General features: G+C 39.5%; 4 protein-coding genes and 1 non-coding gene across 7 annotated transcripts; 3 read left to right on the top strand and 2 right to left on the bottom strand.

Moving 5' to 3' along the window:
- The first annotated feature begins 723 nt into the window (after positions 1–723).
- LOC117917575 (glucan endo-1,3-beta-glucosidase 1) lies at positions 724–3,072 on the top strand. The gene is made up of 3 exons (XM_034833892.1): positions 724–1,147; positions 1,245–2,390; positions 2,773–3,072. The coding sequence occupies exons 1-3, from the start codon at positions 961–963 to the stop codon at positions 2,802–2,804; spliced, it is 1,365 nt and encodes a 454-aa protein (XP_034689783.1). The 5' UTR covers positions 724–960; the 3' UTR covers positions 2,805–3,072.
- Positions 3,073–3,870: 798 nt separating this feature from the next.
- TRNAM-CAU lies at positions 3,871–3,942 on the bottom strand. The gene has a single exon. It is a non-coding gene; the product is annotated as a tRNA-Met (tRNA).
- Positions 3,943–9,250: 5,308 nt separating this feature from the next.
- Positions 9,251–10,297, top strand: LOC117917639 (zinc finger protein ZAT10-like). Its single transcript, XM_034833979.1, has one exon. The coding sequence runs from the start codon at positions 9,428–9,430 to the stop codon at positions 10,118–10,120; it is 693 nt and encodes a 230-aa protein (XP_034689870.1). The 5' UTR covers positions 9,251–9,427; the 3' UTR covers positions 10,121–10,297.
- Positions 10,298–14,867: 4,570 nt separating this feature from the next.
- On the top strand, positions 14,868–23,268 carry LOC117918297 (BTB/POZ domain-containing protein NPY4). 3 transcript variants are annotated; one of them, XM_034834832.1, is made up of 5 exons: positions 14,868–15,324; positions 15,979–16,713; positions 19,965–20,034; positions 20,609–21,775; positions 22,290–23,268. In XM_034834832.1, exons 2-5 carry the CDS (start codon positions 16,652–16,654, stop codon positions 22,878–22,880), a joined length of 1,890 nt encoding a protein of 629 aa, XP_034690723.1. In that variant the 5' UTR covers positions 14,868–15,324; positions 15,979–16,651; the 3' UTR covers positions 22,881–23,268. The 3 variants fall into 3 exon arrangements, with proteins under 3 accessions (XP_034690723.1, XP_034690725.1, XP_034690724.1); XM_034834833.1 differs by lacking the exon at positions 14,868–15,324 and adding an exon at positions 15,381–15,555; XM_034834834.1 differs by lacking the exon at positions 19,965–20,034.
- A 1,605-nt stretch (positions 23,269–24,873) lies between these two features.
- On the bottom strand, positions 24,874–27,529 carry LOC117917649 (probable N-acetyltransferase HLS1). The gene is made up of 3 exons (XM_034833990.1): positions 26,862–27,529; positions 26,511–26,704; positions 24,874–26,274 (listed from the first exon to the last, which is right to left on the bottom strand). The coding sequence occupies exons 1-3, from the start codon at positions 27,066–27,068 to the stop codon at positions 25,410–25,412; spliced, it is 1,266 nt and encodes a 421-aa protein (XP_034689881.1). The 5' UTR covers positions 27,069–27,529; the 3' UTR covers positions 24,874–25,409.
- Between the last annotated feature and the right edge of the window lie 208 nt (positions 27,530–27,737).

Below are 27,737 nucleotides of genomic sequence, written 5' to 3'. Positions count from 1 at the left end.
GCCAGAATTTTAGGTGTTTTTTGTCTTGTCCACTGGCGTATAGTTTAGCATGGTTCATAATGCCCCCACAGGCGTATAGTTTAGCATGGTTTTGGCAGCTGGGTTAGGTTTGAGGACTGTCAGGTATGAATCAGAGGAGAAGCTTTGGTAATTAGTAATTGAAAAATTGTTGGAAGATAGTAAGATAGTAAGATATCGGAAGGTTGTTTATCATAAAGGTTATATTGAGCCAAAATATCATAGAAGATGAATGAAATCGACCCATCCAATCAAATTTATGATGAGATGTAGATAAACAAGATTAGGACATCAGCAATAAGACGAGAAAACATCTAGGAGACCAAATTGGTTTTACCTTATAGATAGAATAAACTTAATAATATAGGCAAACCCCTCAATAATTACTTTTTTTTTTTTAATGATGCTTATATTTTAACAAATGCCCCATGCAAAAGTTGTTGCCTTGGCCTTTAGTCAGGTGGCATACAAGATTGTATGAGTAGGGCCCATTAGAATTATACTATGGGTGCTCCTTTGTTCTTGAATGATCCAATTGCAGAGGGGTAACTCAAACTGGGAACCAGATGAAACGGCGTCGTTTTAATTTTCCCAACGGTCATTCTACTTGGAGTGATTCCAAAGGACGAGCCACGGTTCCACAGAAGAGATTGTGACCATTCCCTCTAAGGGGTTAAGAGTAAGACACTGTTGGGTATCGGGCTTCACAGATGTTCACACTTCCCACTCCAATCTGGCATTCAGTTCCAATTCCCAGAAAATTGTCCTTTCCCACCGGGAAAATGTTTTCTCTACAACCGTTATCCTCCATGGTGAGCCCTTTTTTGTTTGGTCCAAGGGCAATTTCGGTTCAAATGTACATCCTAGAGCAAGGATAGTTTCAGGGATTGTAGGCAATAAAACTAGTGCCTTCCCCTGCACTCTAAAACCCCACTTTTTTATATGACATTGCACTATTGCAGAGAGAGGGGTTTAGGCTCTAGGTTTAATGTGATAGATAGCTATCGGTCCAAACTCGGCTCCTCTCTTCTCTGGGTTTTTAAGGGTTTTATCTGTGTAACAGACATGTTGAAGATGGGGTTCCTCTTTCATATTATTATTTTCTTTCTCACTTTCTTGGTTCTCACTGGTAAGCCAAACTGTTTAATAACACTCTATTGCTCTATCTCATTATGGGTTTCTTCTTGCTTTTCTTCTTTCCGCTAACTCCATCCCACTATTTGCAGGTTCCAGTTCAGAATCTGTCGAACTCTTAACCCTCTATGACTCTTCTCCAGTGGTTCTTCAAGCAATGTCTCACACCGGTGTTCCTATAGCAGTTTCTGTCAGTGAGGATGACCTCAATGAGGTCTCCGGGAGTGTTTTAATGGCTGAAAGTTGGATCAGAACCCATGTTTTGGCCCACTACCCTTCTACTAATATCACCACCATTGTTGTGGGGAACACCGTTCTCTGTAACAAAGACAAAGAAGACAAGTTGAGGTTGGTTTTGCCATCTCTGAGGAACGTCTATTACTCCCTAACAAGGTGGGGTTTGGAGAAAGCTATCAAAGTCTCAGCCGCTTTTTCTTCCAACTGTTTAAACCCTGACTCTGTTCTTGATAGAGATGACTTGGCTGACAAAGTTATCAAACCTCTGCTCTCCTTTCTTGAGCTTACAAACTCAACTTACTCTGTCAACCCTCCTACAAATTTCTCTCCTTTGTCAGATGAGAGTGCAGGTTTGGTGTCTTCACACTCAGAGTCAATGAAAAAGCTTGGAACTTCAAAGCTTAGGGTTAATGTGATAGTTCAAAGCGCAAAGGAAGGCAAACCCCAGAGCAGGAAGCTCTCATTCATGCATTCCAAGTTTGTAGAACCATACCCAGCGAGACCAACCCCATTACCAGAGCTGTCACCATCCCCAATCTACTCCTCCATTGGTTTCTCTGCTCCTGCAAATGTAGCCAAAAACCCTCTTCCCCCACTTCCCCCACTCGAAGGAACAGCTTCTCCACCGCCAATGACATTCCCTTTTGCCCCTGAAATGCCGCCTATTGTAATTCCAGCAAGCCCACCTTATAGTTTCTCATTGCCTCCTTGTAGTCCATTTGAGGCTGGTGCACCAGCACCGGAGACAGGCGTGAAGCAGGGACTATGGTGTGTGGCTAAGCCTAGTGTTCCTGCAGATACATTGCAGGAGGCAATGGACTATGCTTGTGGGGGTGGGGGTGCTGATTGTGAAGAGATTGAGCCTCATGGGAACTGCTATTATCCTGATACTGTTCTTGCCCATGCTTCCTATGCTTTCAATAGCTACTGGCAAAAACACAAGAAAAATGGAGGCACCTGTAGTTTTGGAGGGACTGCTATGCTCATCAACGCTGACCCAAGTGAGCTTCAACCCTGTCTGATATCATTTTATTATTATCTTCATGAATGCCACTTGTTATACTTTGATTATCTCTCTCAAATTTTAATCTTTTGGTGGTTTTAGTAGAAGTGTCATAACCCTTGTTTGGTTGCTGAGAAAAAAAATGAGGAAAACAATAACTTTAAATTTTGGTTATGTTATTTGATTTCCAAAAGAAGATAAACCTAGTCTCAAGTTAGCCAAATGGTTGCATTATTCAGAGTTGAATGGGGGCTTCTATTTTATAGGGATACATATTAAAATTTTTTATTAAATTTAAGCATTTCCCCTTAATTTTTCTAAGCAGCCTGACACAGCAAGGAATATTAGTTTTCTTTAATGACAGAAAGTCTTTGTTGCAGGTTTTCTACATTGTCGGTTCCTTCATTCTTAGCTAAAGACAATTGAGGAAGCCATTATGGAGACAATGGGGTTGTTTTGCCACAAGTTAGTATTGATATTCTGATTTCAAAGTAACATGCTCTATTTTATCGGATTATCTTTATTGATTAGAATAGTATTTACATGTAGTAAGTAGGAGGTAGGAACCTGGAAAATTTTGTTTCTTTCTTACTAATCTCCATGGTCTTCTATGCACAAAAGAAAGACTCTTTTTGACTTCCATCTTATATATGGTATGCCCTTTTGCTTTTGCTAGAAAAGGATTGCTCTCTCTCTCTCTTTGGGTTTTCTGTCAATTCCCACATTTGATTATGGATATGAAAGGGATTAGCTTGGGAGTAAATGGCAATTCATGGAGAGTCTTCTCCATGCACAACCAACTCTGGTTTGTGAATAAACGACAACTCATGAAAAATCGAAGTGAACTATTATAAGTCTTGTAGGAGTTTTTGGTTTTGAAGCATTTCCTAATATGTCCTATTCATAGTTCCATTTTCTCATCAAACAAACAAAGCCCTTAATTTTCTGCAATGGCCAAAGCTGAATCCAGTTTGAGCTCAACAACAAACCAAGACCTAATTCAGTGAGGTCTGCTTTGTCAAAAGCATTTTGCTATGAGTCTTCTACTTCATCATTCTATGATAATAGTCCTCTAATGATGTGCCAATCAAGATTCAAAATTGTATAAAGCTAGTTTATATCATTCCAACCAAGAACTTGAACATCTCAATACTTTCAGTCAAAATTGTCTACAGTATAAAGATACATACAGCAGGAGTTGGCTGCAGAGTCATCTAACATTGGATCCCTTGCCACATGGCCCAGTTCATTCGGGCTGTCTGATTCTTTTGTTGGTTGCTCTCATCAATTTCTTTTACCGATTGTCTGTTTTCTGTCAGCCATGTCACCTGCCCATGTGGTGAGACCCACATTGGCATCAAATGGCATCAAAATTTGATAGGCTCTATACTCAATGAGTACGTGAGTGCACCAAAGTTATATAGAGGATTTTGGAAAGAAGAAAAAATGCATGAAAAAGATGGCAAGGAAGCAACTCTTATCAGAGCCAGGTTTCGATCCTGGGACCTGTGGGTTATGGGCCCACCACGCTTCCGCTGCGCCACTCTGATTTGTTGTTATAAGAGGCTTTCTAAATCAAATTTATTGTTATGATTCTTTTGAATGCCTATCTACATCAAGTTATGACAGCCGATAGGGATAGAAGTGTTGATTTTGTCAAAATATTTCTCAGAAGTTTCTGCAGCTGCTTTTTTTTTTTTTTTTTTTTTTCCCTTTTTCTCAAATTTTTCTTCAATTCTGTAGGCACCCTAAAATGGCAGTTCTGCTTCACTTCATAGTCTCAACTTGGGTTGGCTAGTTTGGTGGCTAATCCAAGCTCGATCAAACCTAACTTCTAACTCAAAGCATGCAACCCAACCCAATTTCAATCTTTTAAGCTCAAGTTGAGCTTGAATTGGTTGGATTAAATTCTAATTGGTCGGGGTTATTATATGATTTTTAGATCCATCACAATGTTTTCTATAATTTTTTTAATATATCTATATAAAATTTTAAATAATAAACAAGGTAAAATTTTAAGATAATAATTAAAAAGTACAAATAAATTATATATACTTATAGAGAAATGAAAAAACATATGATATAGTTATAATTTGATATTTTATTAATGATTTAAAAAGATAAATAAAATTAATAAATTTTTTTATAGGTAAAGAAGGAGAATGTATTAAGAGCGCTTGTAAAATGGTGCAACAAAATATACATGGAATATACAAAAAATGCCATAAGGCAAGCAAGAGGAGAAAAAAGTAGAGCAAAAACCTACCACCCTTTGCAAGACTACCAACCCCATCCCAAAGCCCACTAACAGTAAAGATAAATAAAATTAATATTATTATATAAGATAATATCAATTATTAAATTAATATATATATATATATGATGGGGTTGGTAGTCTTGTAATTAGACTCAAGTTAAGTTTTTTGAGTTAAAACTTCTTTCTGATTGGACCTTGTCAAAATTCTTATAATTCAATATATATATATATATATATATATATATATATGATGGGATTGGTAGTCTTGTAATTAGATTCGGGTTAAGTTTTTTGAGTTAAAACTTCTTTTTTATTGGATTTTGTCAAAATTCCTATAATTCAAGTCTAGCTTAAACCGATAATATCAATTATAAAATTATAATATATATATATATAATCGGTTTAGACTAGACTTGAATTATAGGAATTTTAATAGGGTCCAATCAGAAAGAAGTTTTAACTCAAAAAACTTAACCCGAGTCTAATCTAAGTATAAAAATTATTGTTCAAACCCACCCAAAAATCAGGTAGGACCAACCCATCCAATTGCACCCTTAGGCTTAATTGGTCTCAAAAATAAAAAAACCAGTTGCATTACAAACGCTCAAAGATGGTAAGTGTTTTTCCATCTGGAAGACTAGTCCTAGTTCTGCCATTTTTTTCTTCCCCTTTCTTGCTCTTTTCTCTAAATGTGGGGAAAAAAATCCTCAATAGTTTCCATGTTGTCAAGCAGGTTAGGTAAAGTGGGTCCATTATTCATCAATTTGGATGAAAAGGGCCTGAAGAATTAATGAGGAACCTGTCTACAACTTGTCTCTATATCGTGTCAAATATGCCTTAGAATTTTAGACCAATAGAGGTCAGGGCAAGTTACAAAATGGGCCCAAAAGTGCAGAAATTTGAGAAGAATTTGAAGAATTTTTACCACTTAACATGGAGGTAGACTTGGAAATGTGGGGGTAACCCCGGTTACTTTCAAGAGCTAGTAAAATAGTTTTAATAAAGATTAATTTAGCTAGCTTCCTGCTTTATATTATGGATTGTTTTAAACTTATAGAAAGAAATTACGAGGATCTAAATAGAATCAACAAAAATTTCTTATGGTTGTCAAATTTAGGGTCTAATGAATCTAAAGAGTTTCCTTTGATAGATTGGGAAGAGGTATGTAGACCTAATTTAAAGAAGGTATAGGAATTAGGAGGATGAAGAAGGTTTATTTAAGCTAGGGTGGAGAATCCTCACGGACAATAAAAGCATCTGTCCTATGGTTGGTTATTAGAGATGTCCTCGCTACTTGCAAGTATTTAATAAATAGAAGAATGGAAATTATAAATGTGTGTTATATATTCAGTCAGAGCATTGACAATATTGACCATACTTCTAGAAAACGCTCTTTTGTTCAAGGAATTCGGGATCACAAAAAGTTTAATTGTCATACACCTCTATTGTATAAAGGCGAATTTTTATCTTGCCTTGAAATGTTGTGTAAAAACTATAAAAATGATTGGAGGCATATGAGTAATGCATCAATAATTATTGCGGAACGTATGATTTTAAGAGATAACGTGATGGTTGTTAAGATTAGTGGGTTCTTGAACCTAGAGATTGTTTAGCCAACAAAGGTATTTATAATATTGAGTATATCATTAAGAGATCAAGGTTTTCTAGAGATGTTATATAGAGTTGGCACATTTATTTATTTATTTATTATTATTATTAAATTTTGCACTCAAACACAACTCTCAGATGCCACCACCAGTGTCTCTAAACTAGACCCTTTCCAGAAACAAACGTGATTCAAAATAAATTGTGTGAGACCCTTGTAATCAAACCTCCAGTGTGTTGTGAATGGGATTTGTGGGGGCCTAGAAATCCTCCTATTAAACATCAAAAGGAGGGGAGGCACTGGGTGCTAGGTTGCTTTTATCATATCTGTCGTGCTGGACCATCATTGATTTGGTTTCCCTATAAAGGAGAATGATGAAAATGACAAAAAGAATGGACACATATGCAGTACAATTGCTAAGCTTTGTTGCAATGGAATTATGTATTTTAGCAGCCCCGATTTTGGGATTCCAATAATTGCCATTTCATCATCCCTTCTCCCCACCGACAATTCTCCACTTGCATCTCCTTCTCTTTCAAAATTGCCCCTGTTCTTGATACCATTTTGCCCATTCAATAGACTCTCTTTGGACAATCGGGCTTCTCTCTCGCTGGCCTTTTGTGGTTTGAGGGTTTGAGGTTGGACAAAGTTTGAATGGGCCATGGTCTCAGGCCCATTATATAAACAGCCCAGGCCATGAATGCTGGTTGCAGAAAATGGCAAGTTCCATCCACATCCATGGAGAAATGTAAATTTACACTAGAAAGTTTAAGATGAGAGGCTGATTGATGAACCTCTCTGAACTAATTCTTTGGAGTCTGCTTCTGGGTATCATGGGCATGACTGGTGCTGGCTTCATCCTGAAAAGAAGTACACCAAATCTTGTGAGTTGTGACCCTAAAAGCCTGGAATTAAAGAGTTGAAGACTAAGAAGAAATAAGAACTGAGCATACCTTCTCAGCAGAAGCAACTTCACACAACTTTTGCATTAACATCTCTTCCTCCACCTGCAGCACATCATAGAATCATTCCTATCCCCATTCCCATACTCCAGTGTTAATAAATACACACTTCTATACAATAGTTTCAAATCAATTTTTTTTCATGTTTGCCCCAAATCCTTTGCAATGCAAACCCCTTAAAAAAGAAATTAAACCCTAAAAGCCCTTTTTAATAAAATTAATCTTTTGAGGAAAAAAAAAAATTGAAATGGGAATTTAAAAACATTTTACCTGAAGCTTATGCAATTCATTTGAAATTGATTTGTACGTCTCCATGAGCAGCTCATGCTGTCTTTCTAGATGCCTGAACAAAAGTGAACGATTAAATAAAGTAATAACAAAAGTGAACGATTAAATAAAGTAATTATGGAAATTATTATAATAAAAAGGGGAGAAAATTTGATGGGCCTTACTCCAAGATGTCTCCTGTAATTTTGGTATCCATGACCCAATTCTACTTTGATCTGCCAACACCAAACACCAACTTGCAAAATAAACCCTAGATGTCCTCTAGAGGTTTAGGAGGAACGACGCCGTTTCTGAGGTCGGTGATGGGTTTGTGTTTTGGGTTTATGGGGGTGGCCGGTGGGACCGGATTTGGAGATGCCAAGTGGCATTAGGTGTTTTGGCGTTTGCAAATAATGTTAATATTTAGTTTATTTTTGGTTATGAAGAAAAAATTGGGGCAGAAAATCCATTCTATGGGTGTGGAGCTTTGACAGAATTTATTTGTGGTGATTGACCGTGGCCCAGCTGGTTTTGGTGTGGCCGACTTGCCGACTGGCCGCAGAATCTGTATTTTGGGGGAATGGATGCTCGGAAGGACACTATATTCTTTTGTTGCAATAACTAAACAATGGATGCATGACAACCCTTAATTTGACGGGGCACAATCTAATTGAAAAACAGCGTGTGAGCGTAGGCCTCAGAGGTTCTCACTTTTCATTTCTTGTCTTCCATTGAGCAGCCTGCCGTGATCACAAACTGACTGAGTCATGGCTCATGAGTCAATCCGTGGCCATTGTCCCAACCACCACGGTTATTAAGCCAAAAGACCAGATTGCCATCTTATTAAATAAATTGAACATCACTGCACTCACTGTCATGGACTTGGGAAGATTTATTCAATGGTGGCTAAACGGTGAGCAGGCTAGCATTTAGCCATCAGATGCTTCTTTTTGGGACTAGATTTGCAAGAGTGGAGGAGTTGTGTGTGAACTGAAATATTATTTCTTTGTAAAATAGCACATGAGAAGGATCTAGTTACAAGCATTTGATTGGAAGATTGTTCTTTAGTTTAAATGCTGCAACTTTTTGGGGTCCTCATGCCCCAGGCACCATGTGTACAGGGTGGTGGCGAAGCCTTTAATTGCGCCACTCTGGTTGGGCTAAGCCGCCGGATTACAGTTGGGAGTCTTTGTCACGCCGCGTAACCCGACCTAATTAGGCCTGCACCAAAAGAGAAAAAGGATCGGATCAAGAACCTACGCTCTACCATCCTCATCAGCCTGTTGTTGCTTGAGCAACACGTGGGCTACCCACAGGATTCCCTGTTTTTCCAACGAACCCCACCAGCCCATTTGTTTTCACATGACAGGCTGCACCAATCCACACGAATGAGCCATGACTAATTAAATTAAGCTTCTTCTCTGGTCTCCCAACTCCGATGTTGGGCCCTCGCTAAACTAAAATTTGGTCATGTAGTCCAAGAGTAAAGCACAACTAGGCTGTGCTAAGTGTCAACTGTTAAAAGAGACTTGGTAATGGTACAAAGTTGGTGTACAATAATCTGAGTTTGTATTTCACTTAGTATTTGTAAACCCAATTAATATTAATTTTATAGACAATAAGGCACAAAGTTGGTGTACAATAATTTAGGTATTAAATTTGGAATGTAGAACACTGTGTGGGGGTTGTCAATGGTGAAACACATATTTGTTTTGACTTGGAACTTGGAACTTGGAAGTAGTCTGGAGTCACCACTCCCCCCACTCACAAGCATGACCCACTTCCGCTTCAAACAGACGTGCAACCAATCTTCATATAAACCTCCATACCCCTCCCCTTCTTCTCATCAAATTTCTCTCTTCCTCTCCCCCCGTATATAATCCTTCTCTCCATCTCTTTCTTTCTCTCACTTACTCACTCGGCACTCATCGCTCTAGCATAGGATGGCTCTGGAGACTCTGAATTCACCCACTGCAGCCACCACGGTACAGTTCCACCATGACTCTGACCTCGAGTACCTTGAGCCATGGACCAAGAGGAAGAGGTCCAAGCGTCCTCGCCTCGACAACCCACCTACTGAAGAAGAGTATCTGGCTCTCTGCCTCATCATGCTCGCTCAAGGAGGCCGCGGCGATGTTGCCACCCAGCTCCGCCACCACTCTCCGCCGCCCCCGCCGCCAGCCCTGACGCTCAGTTACAAGTGTAGTGTTTGCAACAAAGCCTTCCCGTCCTACCAGGCGTTGGGCGGACACAAGGCCAGTCACCGGAAGCTCGCCGGAATTGAAGATCAACCCACCACCGCCGGCGCCTCAAACGCGCTTCCCTCGGTCAACACCAGTGGTAAAATCCATGAGTGCTCCATCTGCCACAAGACTTTCTCCTCAGGTCAAGCTTTGGGCGGGCACAAGCGGTGCCACTACGATTCCGGCAGCAACGGCGGCAGCTCAGGAGACGGCGCAATTACGTGGTCGGATGGTACGCGTTGGAGCCACAGTCACCGTGACTTTGACTTGAATCTACCCGCACTGCCGGGTTTCTCGCCGGCTCCATGCGTTGACCGTGGAGGAAAAAGTCAACTTCCCTGCGAAGAGGAGGTGGAGAGCCCATTGTCGGCGAAGCATCATCCAGGAATATAGATTCCGAGCACAGAGAAAATGGATTGGAGTGGACTTTTGATATTTAAAATTAGTCGCTGAATTTCCTATTTAATTACTGCAACTAGTGTATTGCCCTTGTACAGAAAAGTTATCAATTTTGGTAATCACTTTGATGTTGAATTGCTTAAATCATACGCCCATTTTTACTTTATCAAACTCCCAAAGTCAATATTTGTATAATGGCATCTGTATTAGCACCAATTTCTGTGTTATAATGGCCACCCATGTGGTACATGCACTCTCCCTCTTGCCAAACAAGAAAAAAGTAGGTCATACTGCATCTGCATGCATATGATCAGTGCTTCCGCATACTCCAATTTCATGTTTTACCCACATTTTATTCATTCACGATCATATCTACTCAACCAATCAAAGGACTAGTGTGAAGGTAGGGTGAGTGTGCTCATTGTTGGACTTGGGCCCTACTAATCATAACCATTGGTCGTCCGGCCTCCACTGCCTGCTGGAGATCCAATTAATACTCGGCTGCCACTTATCAGATTCTATAAATTAAGCTTCATTTATGGGTCTTCAGGGTTGTGGCCCAGAAGTTTTTGGACCAGCGCCCATAGGAACTGATCACTCTTCCGTTTTATTTTTATATGAATAAGCAGAGGCGTGGTAGAATTCGCTCTGTTCCGATGTTGATTGAAATGTAACTAACGAATTAGCTACCAATGTCTATTGTAGTGAATGGCATCGTATTCCACCTAGTCAAGCAGCCCAATTTGGTTTAATCTATTACCTATTCAATAATGTTGAAAGCAGCCTAATATTTCTTTTCTTTTTTTTTCTTTTTTTTTTTTTTGGGTTTTCCCAGTTCTATCATATGAAGTCAACTATAATTGCGTATATCATCGGTGGCACCATTTTCGGGAGTACTTGCTTTTATGCTTGGATTGAACTCTACAAAGTCCAAACTACCAACTACCCTTCTCCCCAAGCTTTCCATCAGAACCATTCTTTGTATCATTGATGGCACTCGTATAAATGGTCGGCCTGGTGCTCCAATAGAAATAAGTCTGAGGGAAGACCAAGACTAGAATGATGAACAAGTGGCGTTTTGTGGGTCTAAGTCTACTCCTATCGCTGGTGCCGAGACTTTTCTGTTTGGCTTCGAGGAACCTACTGTGTTTTCAAGTGATGTCTAAGTTCTCCCCCTTTGATTAGTCGATGAAAATTCTTTAAGAACAAGTCTTTGTCTTTAGTAATGGGGTTATCACTTTGATGGGTTTGCATTGGCGCAGTGATGGTGGAATTTGAGGCTGCTACAGGGCTTCCAAGATTACACTCAGGATAGGATAAGTTGACAGGGGAAAAACTTAAGTTTCAAACTTGGAGGGCTTATTGGTACCAGTAGGCAGTACCTTTATAATCTAGTGATGTCACAAAAGCAGTTAAATACTAGAGTATATTATTAGGTATCACCTTAGAAGGAGAAGAAAAATTCGGAAACATTTCTTAAAAAAATAAAAATAAAAATAAAAATAAAATAAAATCCCCCAACTATGAATATATTTACATTCCCATCCGGAGGAAGTATGAGATGTTGCACTCATTACATGCCTACATAATCAAACATGTACTATGATGATGCTGATAATTTTTTTATGGAGGAGAAGTAACATATCTTATATCATATGATATGTTCTTTTATATGAAACTAACAGCTTTTATGTCTAAATAGTTTTCACAATCTCCTTGAATAGCTTAGTCCATTAGGGTTTTAATTCTGAATAAATTTGATACATTCAAAAGTTTTGATTTGCAGCAACATCCATATCTATTTTTCCCAGTTTCCAAAATAAAGGCTACTCGTTGGCTTAGCACTTACCCTTTTGATCGAATTGAAAAAGAAAAAAGGGTGTATCATGGGTTGGGACTTTAGATTTGGGCTCCCCTGCCCCATACCAGGGACCAGCTGGGCTTGCTTTTAACCATGAGCAAAGCTAGCTAGGGTCCAGCCCTGTTCAAATTGAAAGCAGAAGGGAGTTGGGCTGGCCTTTGTTTGAACGGATGGCCCTGAGGGCAAGAGCAGGCACCTCCAGCTCCATGATTGAAGGCTGAGAGTGGGGAATCGATGGGCTGAGACATGTCCTGTTGTTTTTTGTTTTTCCACATTCAAGTATAATGTGACTGCATGGTCATCATGGACAACAACGCATATCAAACTAGGCGTGGGCTTTCATATTCCTCACATTTGTCATATTGCATGAGTAGATTCTCGTACGTGTAAGTTGTAACCACCACCCTCTGTCTCTCAACACCATGCTCTATACTATAGCAGTCCACTATAGGGCTCTAGGTGTAGTTTCAGCCACAAAATCCAGAGACAATCATCATACAATGCTGCTGTTCATCATCACGCAAGGAGATGAGTTGAAGACTTGAGAAGCTAACTCGCTCTCAATTCTGAAAACCCAGACATTATTCAGATGCATAACTTCATGTGGGGTTGTGGGCACTTGGTTTGTTTAGGAGCTTAAATTCATTATGAGTATGATTCTGCAGGTTCTGGGATATTGACATATGAGAAAAAGCAAATCAAAAGCTGCAAACCAAGACCAAACTCTCTCCAGGTATGGACCACCCAATATTTCTATTCTTCAAACCATTATTAGGGTTCGTGCAGGTATCATACCTTTACTACAACAATGGCAGTGGAATCTATGTTAAATATAATCCAATCCCACTTCAATACTAGAATATGCAGCTAAATTTTTGTGGTTTGTGAAGGAGTTTGATCAGAACTTCTTACTCTTTTCACCTCTCAATCATCTTGTTTTAATTTTTATCTATGGTACTTGTTGAATAATTTCACTTGAAATTAATGTTACTATGATTTTGCTTGTGACAGTGTAAAAAAAAAGTGGTTTAAAAAGATGTGATGAGTAGTCACAGTCCATTACCTTACATATGAAATTATTGTAAGAATTGCCTTTTCCATTGAAATGAAATGTTGAATGATTCAAAGTTGGTTTTTTTTTGTCACAATAATCATCACATCAAGCAAGGAGAAGTTAATTACTTTTGAAAGTGGTTTGGTGTCTTTAAGATTGATCTAATCCTAAATCATATCATATATTTATAATTTTTTTAGAAGGAAATGAGTGAGAGAGAGATAGAGAGAGGGCAAAGATGAAGGCAAATACTTGCATGTTCATTGTATTGCAAAGATCTCATTTTTAAACCAGGAGTCCTTTAGAACACTGATCATCATGGTCAGTCTTTTTCTTTTTTGCAAAGATGTCATGAAGGATGTCACCAAGGCCTTGGATTTAAGCTATATATTACTTGGAAACACAAGCTATCATGATTAGTTTGTGTCCCTTGGGCAGCATTTTAGCATGGATTACTACTGTCCAGTGCCATTAACCACAACATGAGAATCTGTGCCCATGTGCTTTCTTACAGTCATCTGGCCTCCTCTTTTATCTCCACGTTCATTTTCTATCCATTGACAGGACTTCAAGCATCATCAGGGAATATTGAAGAAGATCTATTAATAGGATTTAGGGCAGTACTCTTAGGAAACATCAAGGCAATAAGACACTGAGATCATCCCATATTTGTATTCAGGGATCTTTCATTCTAGATTTCTCAACAAGAAGAAAAGAAAAAGAGGAGAAAAAGTATAGGATAAAGATGGGCAAGGGCCTTGCAGCTAGCACGGCCACATGTTGTGGGTCAAACTTCACTTAGGCCAAACACAAGTGACATCCACAATGACACTCTTTTTTTTCCGGTGGGTACATCCCCACAAAGCTTCTGAGGTATTCAATTAAGATTCTACAAATCCATTTAGTATTATAGGAACTATAAGCCCTTAGGAAGGCGACATGTATTAAAAATAATAAACCCTTTGATGAAACCACTTTGAGACATACATGCGAAACGAATTAACCCTCAACCTTACTCCATTCCACACCATTTATCCCGAGTAATATCTTTTCCGAGATCATGATTCAACTTTATGTCAAAACTTAAACTAAGGGTAGTACCTAACCTTTTTTTTTCTTCTCAAGAATCAATCTCATCTTCCATTGCTCCTTCATACTAAAATACCTGAAACCAATGCTTGAGTGGTCAGAGTCTGAATGCAAAGTAATATAAATAAAGCGAAGCATTATTATGGGGATGTGTTTAGAGTTGAAAGAAGGAGAATATGATAAACCCCATGTAATTGTATATGATTTCCAGTGATTTTTGGTGGCATTGAAGTAAGGAGATTGGAGCATGGCATGTGAGGTGGAAGGAACAAAAGATTGGATAAGGAAAAGGGGTTGGAGTTGTGGTCACAGTTTGTCCACTAGGTGAAGGGGAGATGTTCATCATTGTGATTCAACCAATCCATAAAAACAAATGGGATCATCATATTCAACTTTGCAAGCTACTCTATTAAGCTACATCTCATCCCCTCAATGGTCCATTCCCCAATAATCATCAATTAATCTTAGATTATTGAATAAGCTTCACAGCATATTAGTAGAATAAGCGTATTGAAGACGAAGTGGGGAAGCGTGGCCAAGTGAGAAGCCATGAGTAAGCCACGTGACAACCACAGTATGGGACAGGGCCCATATGTTGATATCACGATAAGTTAGTTGGTGATATATCAGGAGAATCTGGGAGACAAACAATCTCTAGTCTCTACTATATTTATTATATATATTTTTTTGGGAATAATAAAAAAAAATGAAATGGGTAGCATTATCATCAAAGTACGAGAGGGTATGGAGGAGTCGTTTTCTGGGATACAGGGGCTGTTTCTCGCACACAAAAACTAAGGCAGTAAAGTTGTATTTGATAAGGGGAGCATCGATGTTGAGTTTGTCAGATTGGCGTGCATAACATAACATACCATTGAGATTTTGTGTAGAAGAGAGAAAATGGGGAATAGGAAAAGGTTGTTCATGGCTGTTGAAGTGAAAGAAAGTGAAATTTAGATGGTTTGGAGGGTGAAAAAGGGCGGAGAGAAAGGTGGAGGTGTGGGTGGGTGTAGTGGTGGTGCTTATTCAGACGAGGGTTGGGGGAACATTCTGAGGTATGGGTTTTTGTGTAGCTGGGATGGCTGGCAAAGATGAGAAACAGCTCATCCTTTTGATGGGGTGTGGTTTTTTGGGTTTGGGTTCTGTTGGGTGGTTTGTGTGATATGTGGGGTTCTGCTGGTCCTTGTCCCACAGGTATAGTGCTCATGCACTGAAAAACTGAATATTGTGTTGTTCTGCCCACTCACATTGGTTCCTCCTACTTTGCACAGTTAAAAGAGGGAAAGATGCATTTTTTAGGCCTATCAAGGCTGGAGTGTCTTTCTTTTCCACTGTTTTTCACTGGATTTTGCTTCATTTTTTAGATGGTTCCCACTTCACTCAATCATTTAGTTTTCCGATATTGTTGGGTTTGCTTCATTTGAGGTGACTTTCATTTTTATTTATTTATTTGTTTTGGTGCATTAGTGTTGATTGTTACTTGGTAAACATGGATGATCTTTCTGACCTAAGATTTGGGCTGTGTTGAATCTCTTGCTTTTAAAGCGAAATTGACAAGGGGAGATGTTTTTGGGTTGTGTTTTCCAAAAAAAGGATGATGAGTTTTTGTAATGGGTGTTTGGTGTTTGATTTGGTAAGAACATGGGTATGTTACTGGATTGATTGATTTCTGTGTCACTCTCTGGTTTGATTTGTTTTGATTATCATAGTTTCAATGGCAACTTAGCCAGTTTTCAGTTTGCTTCTACTTTGAAACCATTTTGTCGGTCATGGTGTTTAAGATGCTTGTTGTCTATATTCTTGGTGGTTTCTTCAACTCATACCGAGAAATGCTGTTTTCTGCTGCAGGTGTTCTAGCATCAATGGAGGAGAAAGGGGAAAGAAGATTTGGAAGGGAATGTGGATTCTAGGGTTTGGGTTCTGAAACTTTGTGGACCAAAACAACTATTGGCGGCGTGTGACTATTTGAAAAAGGAAAATAAAGAACAGGGAAAGCAAATACATAGAGAAAGATAAACAAATAAGGGTTGGGGTGTGGTGTCAGTGGTGGCGGTGCAAGTGGAGGCCTGGAGGGTTGTTTCTCTCTGGTTTTGAGAATTATTTATAGTGTTTGAGAAAGCATCTGTAGGCAGTGTCTCCTACGCTTACTTTCTGTGCCCGGGGTCCATGGGCTCTGCTACCTGACCAGGAAACAACCTCTTCTTTGGGTCTCTTGCCATTCAAGAGTACATTTTGTTACAAATCACAAAACCCCCATTTAGTCCCTCTCTTTTGCCTCGGTTCATGGGAAAGATTCGGTCATACTAGAACAACAGATCAGTTTTTTCTTTGATCAATTCTCCCTTTTACTTTAAGACCATAAATTTGGTTACCTTTAGGAATTCAATCCTGCTCCAGGGGGTTTTCATTTTCTTTTTTTCGGAGGTTTATGTTCTTGATTAGGGTTCGCTGAACTTTTGTGGATATAGTGGAAGTTGGGAGTTGGATTTGCAGTGGGAAAACGGATCTTTGCTTTGGCGAAATGAAGTTCATGAAACTTGGATCAAAGCCTGATTCTTTTCAGGCTGATGGGGACAATATTAGGTGAGTATGAGATCTGTATTTGGGGAGCCCACTTGTGTTTCCTTTTTTTCTTTTTATTGAAAATTTATTTTGTTTTTGTTCTTGCTATTGTATTGGTGTTTGTTAATCTTAATCAACCGCCTGTTATTTAGTGTTTTCTTTTTCAATGTAAGATCTTTATTTCGATGATATTTTGGTCTGGGTTCCTCCACTGTTATCCCATTGGTTTTTTCTTTCCTTAGAATAAAAGGGTGTTTTCTGTGGCACTCTGGAATTCCCAATTCTTCTCTGAAACTCATCCTGGTTGTCTTGTTCTCAAACCTTATCCTACCCATATTGTGGCAGGTGTTGCTTACGTCAAAGATATGTGGCTAATAGCACCATTCATGATGAGTGTTCTGGTTCCCAACTAACTGAGTGACTGGACGACTGTTCTTTTTCTCTTGAGAAGTGTTTCACCAATTAGCGTAGATCTCTGCAGTTGCCTTGTGTTTTTCTGAAGATACAGTTGGTTTCTAGCCGGCATGTGAAAAATGAAATTATTCCATTTTATTTTAGCAGTTGAGATAATGATAATAATAATAATAATAATTTGCTCTTATCACATTGTTATTTCATTGCAGCTACATGTACCTTTTAGGAAATTTCAAGAAATGACTAATTTTTATATATGACCTCCCACTTTTGAAAAATCCCTTGTAAGTGTGGATTTGTTTCTTATAGAGGATTAATTTTATTTACACATGCCACTCAAATGCTGACCCATTTTCTTTTGGAGGGTCATCTTGATTAACAGAAAGATTGCTCTGCTTGCTTTCTTTTAGGGGCCACTGATTTGGCATTCAGATGGATGTTCAAATTTAACACTACTGGTTGAAATAGGAAAGGAAAAAAAGGGGAAATCAACAAAATGGAAAGGGAGGGGTTCTTTTGTTCATTTCTCTCATTTGGCACCTGAAATAATTCAAGGGAGGAAGTTGATCATTGACACCTTTTTACTCCAAATATTATAGAAGATGGGGATGAGTTAGTAAAGGAATTTTTCTTTTTCCATTCATTTTCAAGTGGAATTAGGAATACTGAGTGAATCTACCTATAAGAAAAAGGGAATACTGAGTGAATCATTCCAAATCCTTCTCATGATCTCACTCTGTTTTTCCCATTCTAAGGATTCCTTCTGTGTCAAATAAAGGAAGGTTGTGATTTTAATCTATATTCTTTCTTTCCTCCTTGAGCTCTATTTGCCTTCTCAGATCACAAAGTTCCCATGAGGGAGTTGTCTTCTGTCACTAGTGATATTTTGAGGAAAGTATGATAACTTCTGTCTTGGAAGTGTTTGGCCTTTTATCCAATGCCTGTGGTTCCTGCCAATGAAGTTTCTATTTCATGAATTTGATTCTTGTGTTTAACATTTCTTATACAAGTTTTTGGTTCATTAAGTATGATAGCATTCTCAAAGGAGCTACCACTTGGAAGTTCTTTATGTAAACATGGCTTTTCTTGAATTCTATCTTGTTAGATTCGAAGAGAAGACAATATTTTATCTTTTTGGATTTTCTGAAAATTTGGCCTGGTGCATTTTGAAAAGAAGGAACTTTTTACTCTAGCTATTGGATCCTTCATTCATGTTTGATTGACAGCTATAAAACTCAGATTTATTCTATGTTGAACAAGGATTTAATTTCCCTCTTATTGAGACTATATTTCATATCATGTTCTTCTAGTATCTCTTTGGCAGAGTTTCAATTTTCCTTCTTTTGAGCAAACTAATCACCCAAAGTGATTTTGTAATCGCATAAATGTAATCTCCTACCTTAAGATGAATGGTCATCCAAAAGCAGAAAGGTTATTTGCTTATTTAATATGCAGTGAATGCCTGTGCTAGTATTTTTTTTTTTACAATTTGAAAATGAGAAACCATTTTTGAATTTCCCCTATAAACATCCCATTTAAGGTTGTTAATTAAATATTCAGTAAATGGCTGTGTTTTATCATTTCGTTTAAATGTGTGAAACCACCTTTGAACATCATATTAAACATCCCTCTTGGATCCATGTGTGATAACGTCTATGACTAGTTTTCTAGTGTTACCTCATGTGTGCTCATTGAGATATGAATGTATTAGTGAATGGAGGCAGCATGTTTAGATTATCTCTATGTATTTTGATAAGTAATTATACAATATGAGGAAATACTATTTTAGGTCCCTACAAGGTAGGGGTGTGGACAATGTGGTGGAATGAAGGGGCACCTTACCTTGAGGGTAACTAGAACTGATTGAAAGGGCCCAAGGGAAAACAAGGGGGAGGATATAGTAGTGGGTGGCCCTTTGTCTTTGAGATCAAAGGCTTCTGAGCCAGGCTAAAGATGCAAGATCAGGAGTTTTGGAAAATTATGCCCAGAGAGATTATATAACTGATTTGGTACTTGTGGTAACCTCTAGTTGGCAATCTAAAGCACAATCCCATTTTGCTGTTAATCCTAAGCCCCTACAGTGACCGGTCAACAAAGGTGTTTTAACCCTATTCCCTAACTTGTTCAAGGCTCCTTCTCATGCTCTCTTACAGAGTAAGGTTTCTAATGTTGAAAGTTAGAAGTATCAATTTTCACCTGTTTTCAAGGGAAACTGGAATACGAAGACTCCTATGTAATGTTAGCAAAAGCTTGGGCCCTGAGATTTTTTTTTCCTCTTTCTTTGGTTATTTGAATTTTGATCAGTTTTACATCTAAACGCTTCAATACTTACATTTTGAGTGATTATAAACTTTGAGAAAGTGAATGCAACTATATAAAAAATTCCACAGCTTTCATATATCAAAATTAGGAGCAAATGGCCCAGTTTGAATCGATATGGAATTATTGCTTCATGCTTATTCTTTATTTTCTCCCTCATTAGCAATAATAAGCATAATTCTGATAACCAACATGCAGCTTCTTGTGGTTAGTGTAATTTAGGGTGAATAAAAATAGCCTACGTCGTCTCTCATATGGGTATTTGAAACCCATATGAGGATGCAAGAAGAGGCATTAACTGCAATGACACACACGTATATATAGCCTTAAATTTTGACCAGAAAAAAAAAATAAAAAATTTGTTTACTGTTTCTTTGCTCTTTTGAAATTGAAATTAAAGTTAAAGAGTCGACATTCTCTATCAGTGTTAACCTTTGTTTTCAGCTCTGCTTGTGCTTTTGTTCTTCCAATTAAGTATGTAAGTAGACATTTACGTTAGGTTTATACTGGCACAACTAAGCAAACATTTCAATGTCCAGGTACGTGGCAACCGAGTTGGCAACTGATATTGTTGTTAATGTTGGAGATGTGAAATTTTACCTGCACAAGGTACAAAATCTATCCATACTTGAAAAGAGTGCCATACCATGATTGATGCATCACTGTGAATAAACATATTAGAATTTACACCTAAGATAGTAATAGTAATTGTAATAATAATAAACGTCAAAACATTTACTGGTCAGAGTATAACACAGCCAGGCACATGGTTGATTCTACCTGGTTCAACTGATTGATCAGTGTAATTTAACCAGGTGAAATTATCTATGATCTTACCTTCATTCTGAACATTAGTTGAAAGGTGTAGAAGGGGAATGAGAGTCTACTGGTGAATCAACTGGATCATTGGGATTGTTCTGTTTCAGCCGTTCACACTTATTTACACAGGTTTATTGGACAACCCAATTAAAGGCCAAACTGTCACAATGGGAACTGTTTATGGTCTGACCTATTTGACTGGCTAAATCATCTGGGTTTTAGTGACATTTATCCAAATTTAGCACCTGTAATGTGATCTGGCAATTCATGTTCCACCAAATCAGGTCCAATTCTGTGTTGATATGCTCTTTAATTGCTTCAGATTTGTTTGGTAATACTAACATATGGTACACAATTTCTGTAGTTTCCCCTTTTATCCAGGAGTGCTCGCCTGCAGAAGCTTGTTGCAAACACAAATGAGGAGACCAACGATGAAATTTATATCCAGGATATTCCTGGTGGGCCTGCTGCCTTTGAAGTATGTGCAAAGTTTTGCTACAGTATGACAGTCACTCTTAATGCGTACAACGTAGTTGCAGCTCGTTGTGCAGCAGAGTACCTAGAGATGTATGAAACTGTTGAAAAAGGAAACTTAATCTACAAGATTGAAGTTTTTCTCAATACTAGCATCTTCCGGAGCTGGAAAGACTCAATCATTGTTCTTCAAACTACCAAGTCTCTTCTTCCTTGGTCTGAGGAAATTAAGGTGGTCAGCCACTGCCTAGACTCAATAGCTTCAAAGGCTTCCATCGATACTTCCAAAGTGGAGTGGTCATACACCTATAACCGGAAAAAGCTCCCATCTGAGAATGGAAATGATCCTCACTGGAACGAAGTGAAAAAACACCAGATGGTTCCAAGGGACTGGTGGGTAGAAGACCTCTGTGAGCTTCAAATTGATTTATATAAGCGTGTCATAACAACAATCAAAACAAAGGGAGGAATTCCTGCAGATGTAATTGGAGAATCTTTGAAAGCATATGCCATGAGAAGGTTACAAGGTTTCAGTAAGGGTATGGTCCAATGTGGTGATGTCCTAAAGCATAGATCATTGGTAGAGACCATAGTATGGCTTCTGCCTACAGAGAAAGGCAGTGTTCCCTGTAGTTTTTTGCTCAAGTTGTTGAAAGCAGCAATTTTATTAGAATGTGGAGAAATGGGAAGAAGAGAGCTGATGAGGAGAACCGGCCAGCAGCTGGAGGAGGCTATAGTGACTGATCTTTTGATTCATGCCTCCCCTGGGGAAGCAACTATATACGATGTCGATATAGTACAAAATCTGGTTGAGGAGTTTGTGATACATGACCGGAGTGCTCCTGGGGAAAATGAATTCCAGGAGATTAGAAGCCCTGGGTTTGTACCAGAAGCTTCCAAGTTGATGGTGGCTAAGCTGGTTGATGGCTACCTTGCTGAAATTGCAAGAGATCCCAATCTACCTCTTTCTAAGTTTGTTGACCTTGCTGAAATGGTATCAGGCTTTTCAAGACCATCTCATGATGGACTTTACCGCGCCATTGACATGTATCTGAAGGTAGGTTCAACGATTTAGTTTTAGCTATTACCTTTTGAACTGTGATCAATCAGTTAGATTTGTTTTCATGTCTCCTGGTATGAGTTGGTTCTGCTGCAATAACCAGATATATGTTCGAGTCAAAAGTCCCATTATGAAATAGGCACCATTGAAGGGATATTTTGTTTTGAAACTGGGATTATCTTTGTATAAAATAGCACTGGTAGATTGTTGGATGGTCAAAATAACTTGATAATTAAAACCTGGAGATATTTTCATAGAAATGACATGATAGACTATTGGATGGTTAAATTAACTTGAAGGTTAAAGACTGGAATAATGGAAGCTTCCCATTTCCAATGCATGTGCCACATGCATAGCAGGTGACATGAATTTGCCATTTGACTATAGGACAACCCAAATGTTTCTCAGTAGTTTGCCCCACTGTGTGTAGTGGCAGGTTTCAAACAAGTCAAAAGATCTTTGCATATTTAAAAGGATGTTGTTTGCTATAGCTGACTGTGTACTGGTGCAGGAACACCCTGGAATCAGCAAGAGTGAGAGAAAGAGAATATGCCGGCTGATGGACTGCAAGAAACTATCCACAGATGCTTGCATGCACGCTGTGCAAAATGAGCGGCTCCCCTTGCGGGTTGTTGTGCAGGTCCTGTTCTTTGAGCAGGTTAGGGCAGCAACATCATCGGCAGGCAGCAGTATGCCTGATCTACCAGGGTCTGTTAGGGCCTTACTCCCAGGTGGATCCCATGGAAGCTCCAGGTCTGCAACAACGAACACAGAAGAGGAATGGGATGCAGTGCCAACAGCAGAGGAGCTCAAGGCTTTGAAAGGGGAGCTTGCTACTCTAAGGTTAGGGGCCGGAGTGGGAGGTGGCAGTGACAGAAGTGGCAATGAAGTGAATGATGGTCCTAAGAGCAATGCTGAAAATGTTGCTGCCAGTAAAGTGAAAGGTTTGCTCATGTCAAAGAAGATATTTTCAAGACTCTGGTCGAGCAAAGAAAAACTAGGTGAAAACAGCAGTTCTGATACATCAGAGAGCCCTGGTTCAGCCAATGCAGAGGAAACAAAATCGACTCCTTCTAGAAGTAGGAGGCATTCAGTATCTTAGTAACAACAGCATGAGAGAAACTTGAGGGTTAGTTGGGCAATTGGTGTAAAATTGTATCACTAACATTAGGAAGTTAGAACCAACTTACAGCTTCCAGCAAACATTGGGACGAAAAGAAGGGAAGGATTTTCCACTAGCATGCACTGAGCAAGAGAAATATGCTGTTGAAAAAGAATTTGACTTGGGAATTCATATGTATTGCTTCTTGTCACCTTATCATTCCCCAATAAATGTGGAGGGTCTCTCTTACCCTTTCCAGGTTTCTATGTTTTAAATATGGGTTTTAAAAATGACCCAGTTTTGCTGTACTATAAGCAAAAAGAGGAATGCTAAGAGTTTATGGTTTTTGTATTACCCTTTTCTAGCATCTGAGGTTTTTTGACATGAAGTGATGGGGAAACCCAAAGACCTATCTACCCAATGTAACAATGTGCATTTCTCATCTTTCAAGTTGCAGTACCAGCAGATGTGGCTTGTGTTATGGTTCATTGAAAACGGGTCCATTAAAGGTGTTGTCCATTGAAGCCCACAGAACTAAAATATTTCTTCTTAGGTAAGGCACAGAGAAGAAAACCAGTGAGCCAATTTAGCTGGTGTAAGTGGGCTATGGTATGATATTGACATCTTCTTGCTAGAGGCTTCGATTTACCACTTCAAACCCAAATGAAATTGACCTTGACTTTGCCCAATAGTAGCCTATCATCACCCAAAAGCACCAATCCATATCCATTACCCAAAAGATTCAACAATGCAATTATTTTACAGTGGGGGAACATCCTATGAGTCAATGTGGGTAGTTCTAAAATTCTCTATTGCTCCCATCTTTTTATTCCAAAGAAGAAAAAGAAGGCATACTTACAGACAAAGTGCACTACCTAAAAGATGCTCTTATAGACATTTTCTTGACATCTCTCACCACCTAACACTAATCTGCAAAATGTTATAGGATAAACAATTTTAGCCATTCATACGTTTGACTCAGAGAAGACTAGCATCCATGAGAAAACAAAATGCCTACCAAACTTGACTCTTATGGCCACTGTTAATTTCCTCCCCACCTTCCTAAAGACCTAAACCCAACCACATCCCTTCCCAGTCAACCCAACAAAGAAATGTGTAAAAAGGGTGTCGATCATCTTTTTTGTTGGGAACTCCGCTTTTGAGGGAACATCTTTTGTGGGTAAAGTGGATAATGGGACTTGGCAGGAGCGGCGTCCCATACTTGGATATGTTAATTAATTACAATTAGGTATAGCTTGGCATGCATTACTCAAAAAAGCTTCGGTCAAAGACATGCCTAATCTAGGAGATATTATGATTGTTATTCAAAGGGTTCAGACCCTAGTGACTGCCCTTACATGCTAATTCTCTCCTCTCGTTCACACTCGTTTGTTTAATCATATCTACCTCACAAAGTTAGCGAGACTTTGAATTTGAAAAAAAGACCATGGCCCCCATGGCTCCCATGGCTCCTTTTAACTTTCTGAATGTCCATCATGTTCACATAATGTAATTAAATGATTGAATGATCCATAGGGGGGCTTTTACCACAAATTCCATGCTTTGAAGCAAAAGCCCAAAATCAAAAGACCCAATGAAGAGTGGTCAAATGAAAGGCAGGGAGAGCAGGTCACCGACACGAGCAGTGGCACTTAGCATTCACATTTATTTGTGAGCTCAACCATACATTTACCTTCCCACTCTCATGACTCGTGATATTTTAGTGCAAATCCCGTGAAGGCCAGATGCCTAGTAATTTCCTTTTGAAAAATTATATGTATATTAATGTCACAATCTGAAAACCTCCTTGTTTAGGTCCAAGTCCAAAACCGAAACCAATAAATATGGAGAAAAAAGAAGTAAAATGGGTTATGGCCTCGTCTGCTATGTTCCATCTTCCACTCCAAAACCAGAGCAACTAAAGCCAAATCACACCCGTCCATTTCAGCACAAAAGGTGAACTTAAATAAAATTAAAAGAGATCCCCATCAACAACCCACCAAATTCACATCCCCATCATATTATGAATATATTGAAAAAGCCAATGAGTATGAAGGCCACATTGGAAAGAAAATATGGGTGCCCCATTTTAGTGGACTGGAAAAAACAAAAAAAATAAAAAAACGAAACAAAAAAAGGAGAAAACATCAAAGGATATTCGTATACACATGATCGCCTAGACTTTATAGTAAGTAAAAGATAAGGAAACCCCACATGAAACTAAGGCTGCGTTTGGCTGAAAGAGGATCGAAAAAAGCAACATCCATTTACAAAAGCAAAAAAAAAGGGAGGATATTCCCTTTCACAACAAAAACCCATATCTTCTCATTCTCTCTTTTTCCCACTCCCAAATCGTTACAAAATTAAAGAAAAAAAATACCCCTAAAAAAACAAAAAAAAAAAAAAGGATGAAAATAAAGTTAGAGGAAAAAAAAGTTACTTTTTTTCCTGGTTCCTTTTCAGCTCTAATCTAAGATTTTTTTTCTTTTCTTTTGTTCTTTTTTGAAGTAGTAGAGGGATAATCAGAAATTAGAACTCTCTGGGGTCAACAAAAATGGAAAGGCCAGGGGGTGATTTGGTCCAGTCACCGACCGAGCCGTCGCTGTAGTCTTCCCCGAGCCTCTTCATGCACCATAGGTCCTCGGCGCAGGATAGCCTCTTCCAGTGTGGGATTCCTAATCTGAGAGGTTCGCGGCTGGACACCTCCGTGGCCACCACCCCGCACCCACGGTCCTTAGCCAGGTTGTGCGCGTACCCACACAGCGCCTTCACCAACTTCACCGCGCGTGGGCCTTCTCCCCCCAGCCCATACATGAAGTGTAGTCCGAACGGCCTGAACACCTCCGGCACAGACGGCAACTGCAGCCACGGGAGCGCCCTGTCCACCAAACGAGTCGTTTTCGCGAACCCCCGTTTCACGCGCGACGCGCCACGCACCTCTAGCGTGAACACGTCCTTGCAGTTCCAGACGCTGAGAACCGCCCACGACTCGGGCTGGTCCGCCAGGAACGAGTCCGATCCGGGCCATGATTGGGTGGGGTATGACTCGGAAAAAACGGCCACGAAGGTGCCGAGATTGAGCTTATTGTTGAGGACGGAGTCAATGTCACGGGGAAAAAACTCTGTGGTTGAGAAGCAACGGCGGTAGAGCGCCTCGGCGTCGGAGGGGGAGAGCTTGAAGATGTGGACTCGTTTAGGAAGACGGACTGTGTGAGCAAAGACGGGGTTCACCAGGATGGAAGGCGTACGGAACTTGGAGTAGCCGCATTTGTCGGTGAAGAGCTTAACGGAAGCTTGATTGTCGTTTTCAGTGGCTATATAGGAATATTCAGCGCCATTATCTCTAAACCACTCCTCCATTCTACAAACCAGCTTCAACCCAATACCCATTCTCCTGCAATAGAAGACCCCATTAATAAATTCAATGCCATATTATATTATAATCCAAAAGGAGAAAACAAATTGAAAGGAAGTTATTTAAGAGGCAATAATGAGATGTGGGGGTCAGTTTGTAAAGCCCTTGAAAATGGGTCATAGAGAATAGGTCTTTTCTAATACCCATATTTGGTAAAAATTTGGATTCTTGAAAGGGAATAAAATAAAGAAATAGAGAATAAAGTGGGAGTGTACCGGTGAGAAGGAGAGACGCGAAGGCCTAAGATATAGGCGAGTTTGGTGTAAACAGGAAGGGGTTTGGTAGGATCATTGGAGGTCCTTCCATTTCTGGAGAGTTTCTTCCCACATGTAACGGTTTTGATGCAACCCCTTATCATCCCTACTATCTCCTTCGCTTCCTCATTCTCTTCGCCCACCGTCTCAGCTACCTGATCATCAACATCACCGTATTTTTTGGTAAGTCACTTTGGATTAAAGAGCAGTGGCTCAACCACCGTCACTTCCCACTTTACCACAAACACAGAGGGTTAATACCTGATGGAATGGAAGAGAAGAGGGGGGGATGAAAAAAGAGAGAAACTTTACCAGCATGCGGAAGGCGGGAGAATGGCGAACCCTGCAAATTGGGTCGCCCAACAGGTCCGTGAAGAGGGAGAGCTCCCCACTGGGTCCAACCTCACACCTCCTCTCCACTTCCTCCACTCTCCTGCAATCCTTTTCAGGGTGAAACTCCCTCACCACTACCACCACCCTGCCTCCTCCGCCACCGCCACCGCCACCCTCCTCTCCCATACTCTTCCAAAACCCACAGTCAAAATTCGAAACCTCACTCTTCCCCGACTGCTGACGAGTAGAGGCGACTCTAAGGGAGCGAGGTTTTATAGAAGGAGAAGGATCAGCAGAAGGTTGAATCGCAGCTTTTTCAAGGCTTCAAACTAGCCTGAATAACGTGTGTTATAAGCAAGGCAAAGACACCAGCAAATCTTCGAAATTAGAGAAACGAAGGGAAGAGACACAAGCTCATATGTATCTATGAAAAGAGATAAGAAAAGATAAGGAGATTATTTAAAATATATATATATATAGGAAAAAAGCCGTTGAGCTTCTTCTTCTCTTCTTAGGTAGTGAGTAGTTCATCATTGCGAAGATACAAGTGCTCTAATGGGGCCTTTATATACCTGATTCGTGGCCCTTTTTTTCTCTCTCCAGAATCAACCCCACTCTCTCCTTCCCTCTTTTTCCTCTTTTTTATGTAATTCAGTGCTTTTTAAACATCCTCTCTCTCTCTCTCTCTCTCTCTCCACCTCCCTCTCTCTCTCTCTCCCTAGGACTCCCCCTCCTCCTCCTACTAATAATAATAAATAAAAATTAATCATCACAAAAAGGGTGATGAAGAAATGGCGGCTGTGGCTGCGCAGTCTTGTATTGTTGTTCTCCTTGATTTTAATCATTTATTTCTAC

This window comes from Vitis riparia, chromosome 7 (genome assembly GCF_004353265.1).
Source record: "Vitis riparia cultivar Riparia Gloire de Montpellier isolate 1030 chromosome 7, EGFV_Vit.rip_1.0, whole genome shotgun sequence".
In the NCBI taxonomy this organism is placed as follows: Eukaryota; Viridiplantae; Streptophyta; class Magnoliopsida; order Vitales; family Vitaceae; genus Vitis; species Vitis riparia.
This window is presented reverse-complemented; position numbering and strand designations above follow the sequence as displayed.

Coding starts and splice junctions, on each gene's coding strand:
- LOC117917575 (XM_034833892.1), top strand. CDS start 961: ATGACATTGCACTATTGCAGAGAGAGGGGTTTAGGCTCTAGGTTTAAT. Junction 1,148..1,244: donor CACTTTCTTGGTTCTCACTG/GTAAGCCAAACT, acceptor CACTATTTGCAG/GTTCCAGTTCAGAATCTGTC. Junction 2,391..2,772: donor GCTCATCAACGCTGACCCAA/GTGAGCTTCAAC, acceptor TCTTTGTTGCAG/GTTTTCTACATTGTCGGTTC.
- LOC117917639 (XM_034833979.1), top strand. CDS start 9,428: ATGGCTCTGGAGACTCTGAATTCACCCACTGCAGCCACCACGGTACAG.
- LOC117918297 (XM_034834832.1), top strand. CDS start 16,652: ATGAAGTTCATGAAACTTGGATCAAAGCCTGATTCTTTTCAGGCTGAT. Junction 16,714..19,964: donor GCTGATGGGGACAATATTAG/GTGAGTATGAGA, acceptor TTCAATGTCCAG/GTACGTGGCAACCGAGTTGG. Junction 20,035..20,608: donor TGAAATTTTACCTGCACAAG/GTACAAAATCTA, acceptor CAATTTCTGTAG/TTTCCCCTTTTATCCAGGAG.
- LOC117917649 (XM_034833990.1), bottom strand. CDS start 27,068: ATGGGAGAGGAGGGTGGCGGTGGCGGTGGCGGAGGAGGCAGGGTGGTG. Junction 26,705..26,861: donor CTCCCGCCTTCCGCATGCTG/GTAAAGTTTCTC, acceptor GTTGATGATCAG/GTAGCTGAGACGGTGGGCGA. Junction 26,275..26,510: donor CGCGTCTCTCCTTCTCACCG/GTACACTCCCAC, acceptor CTTCTATTGCAG/GAGAATGGGTATTGGGTTGA.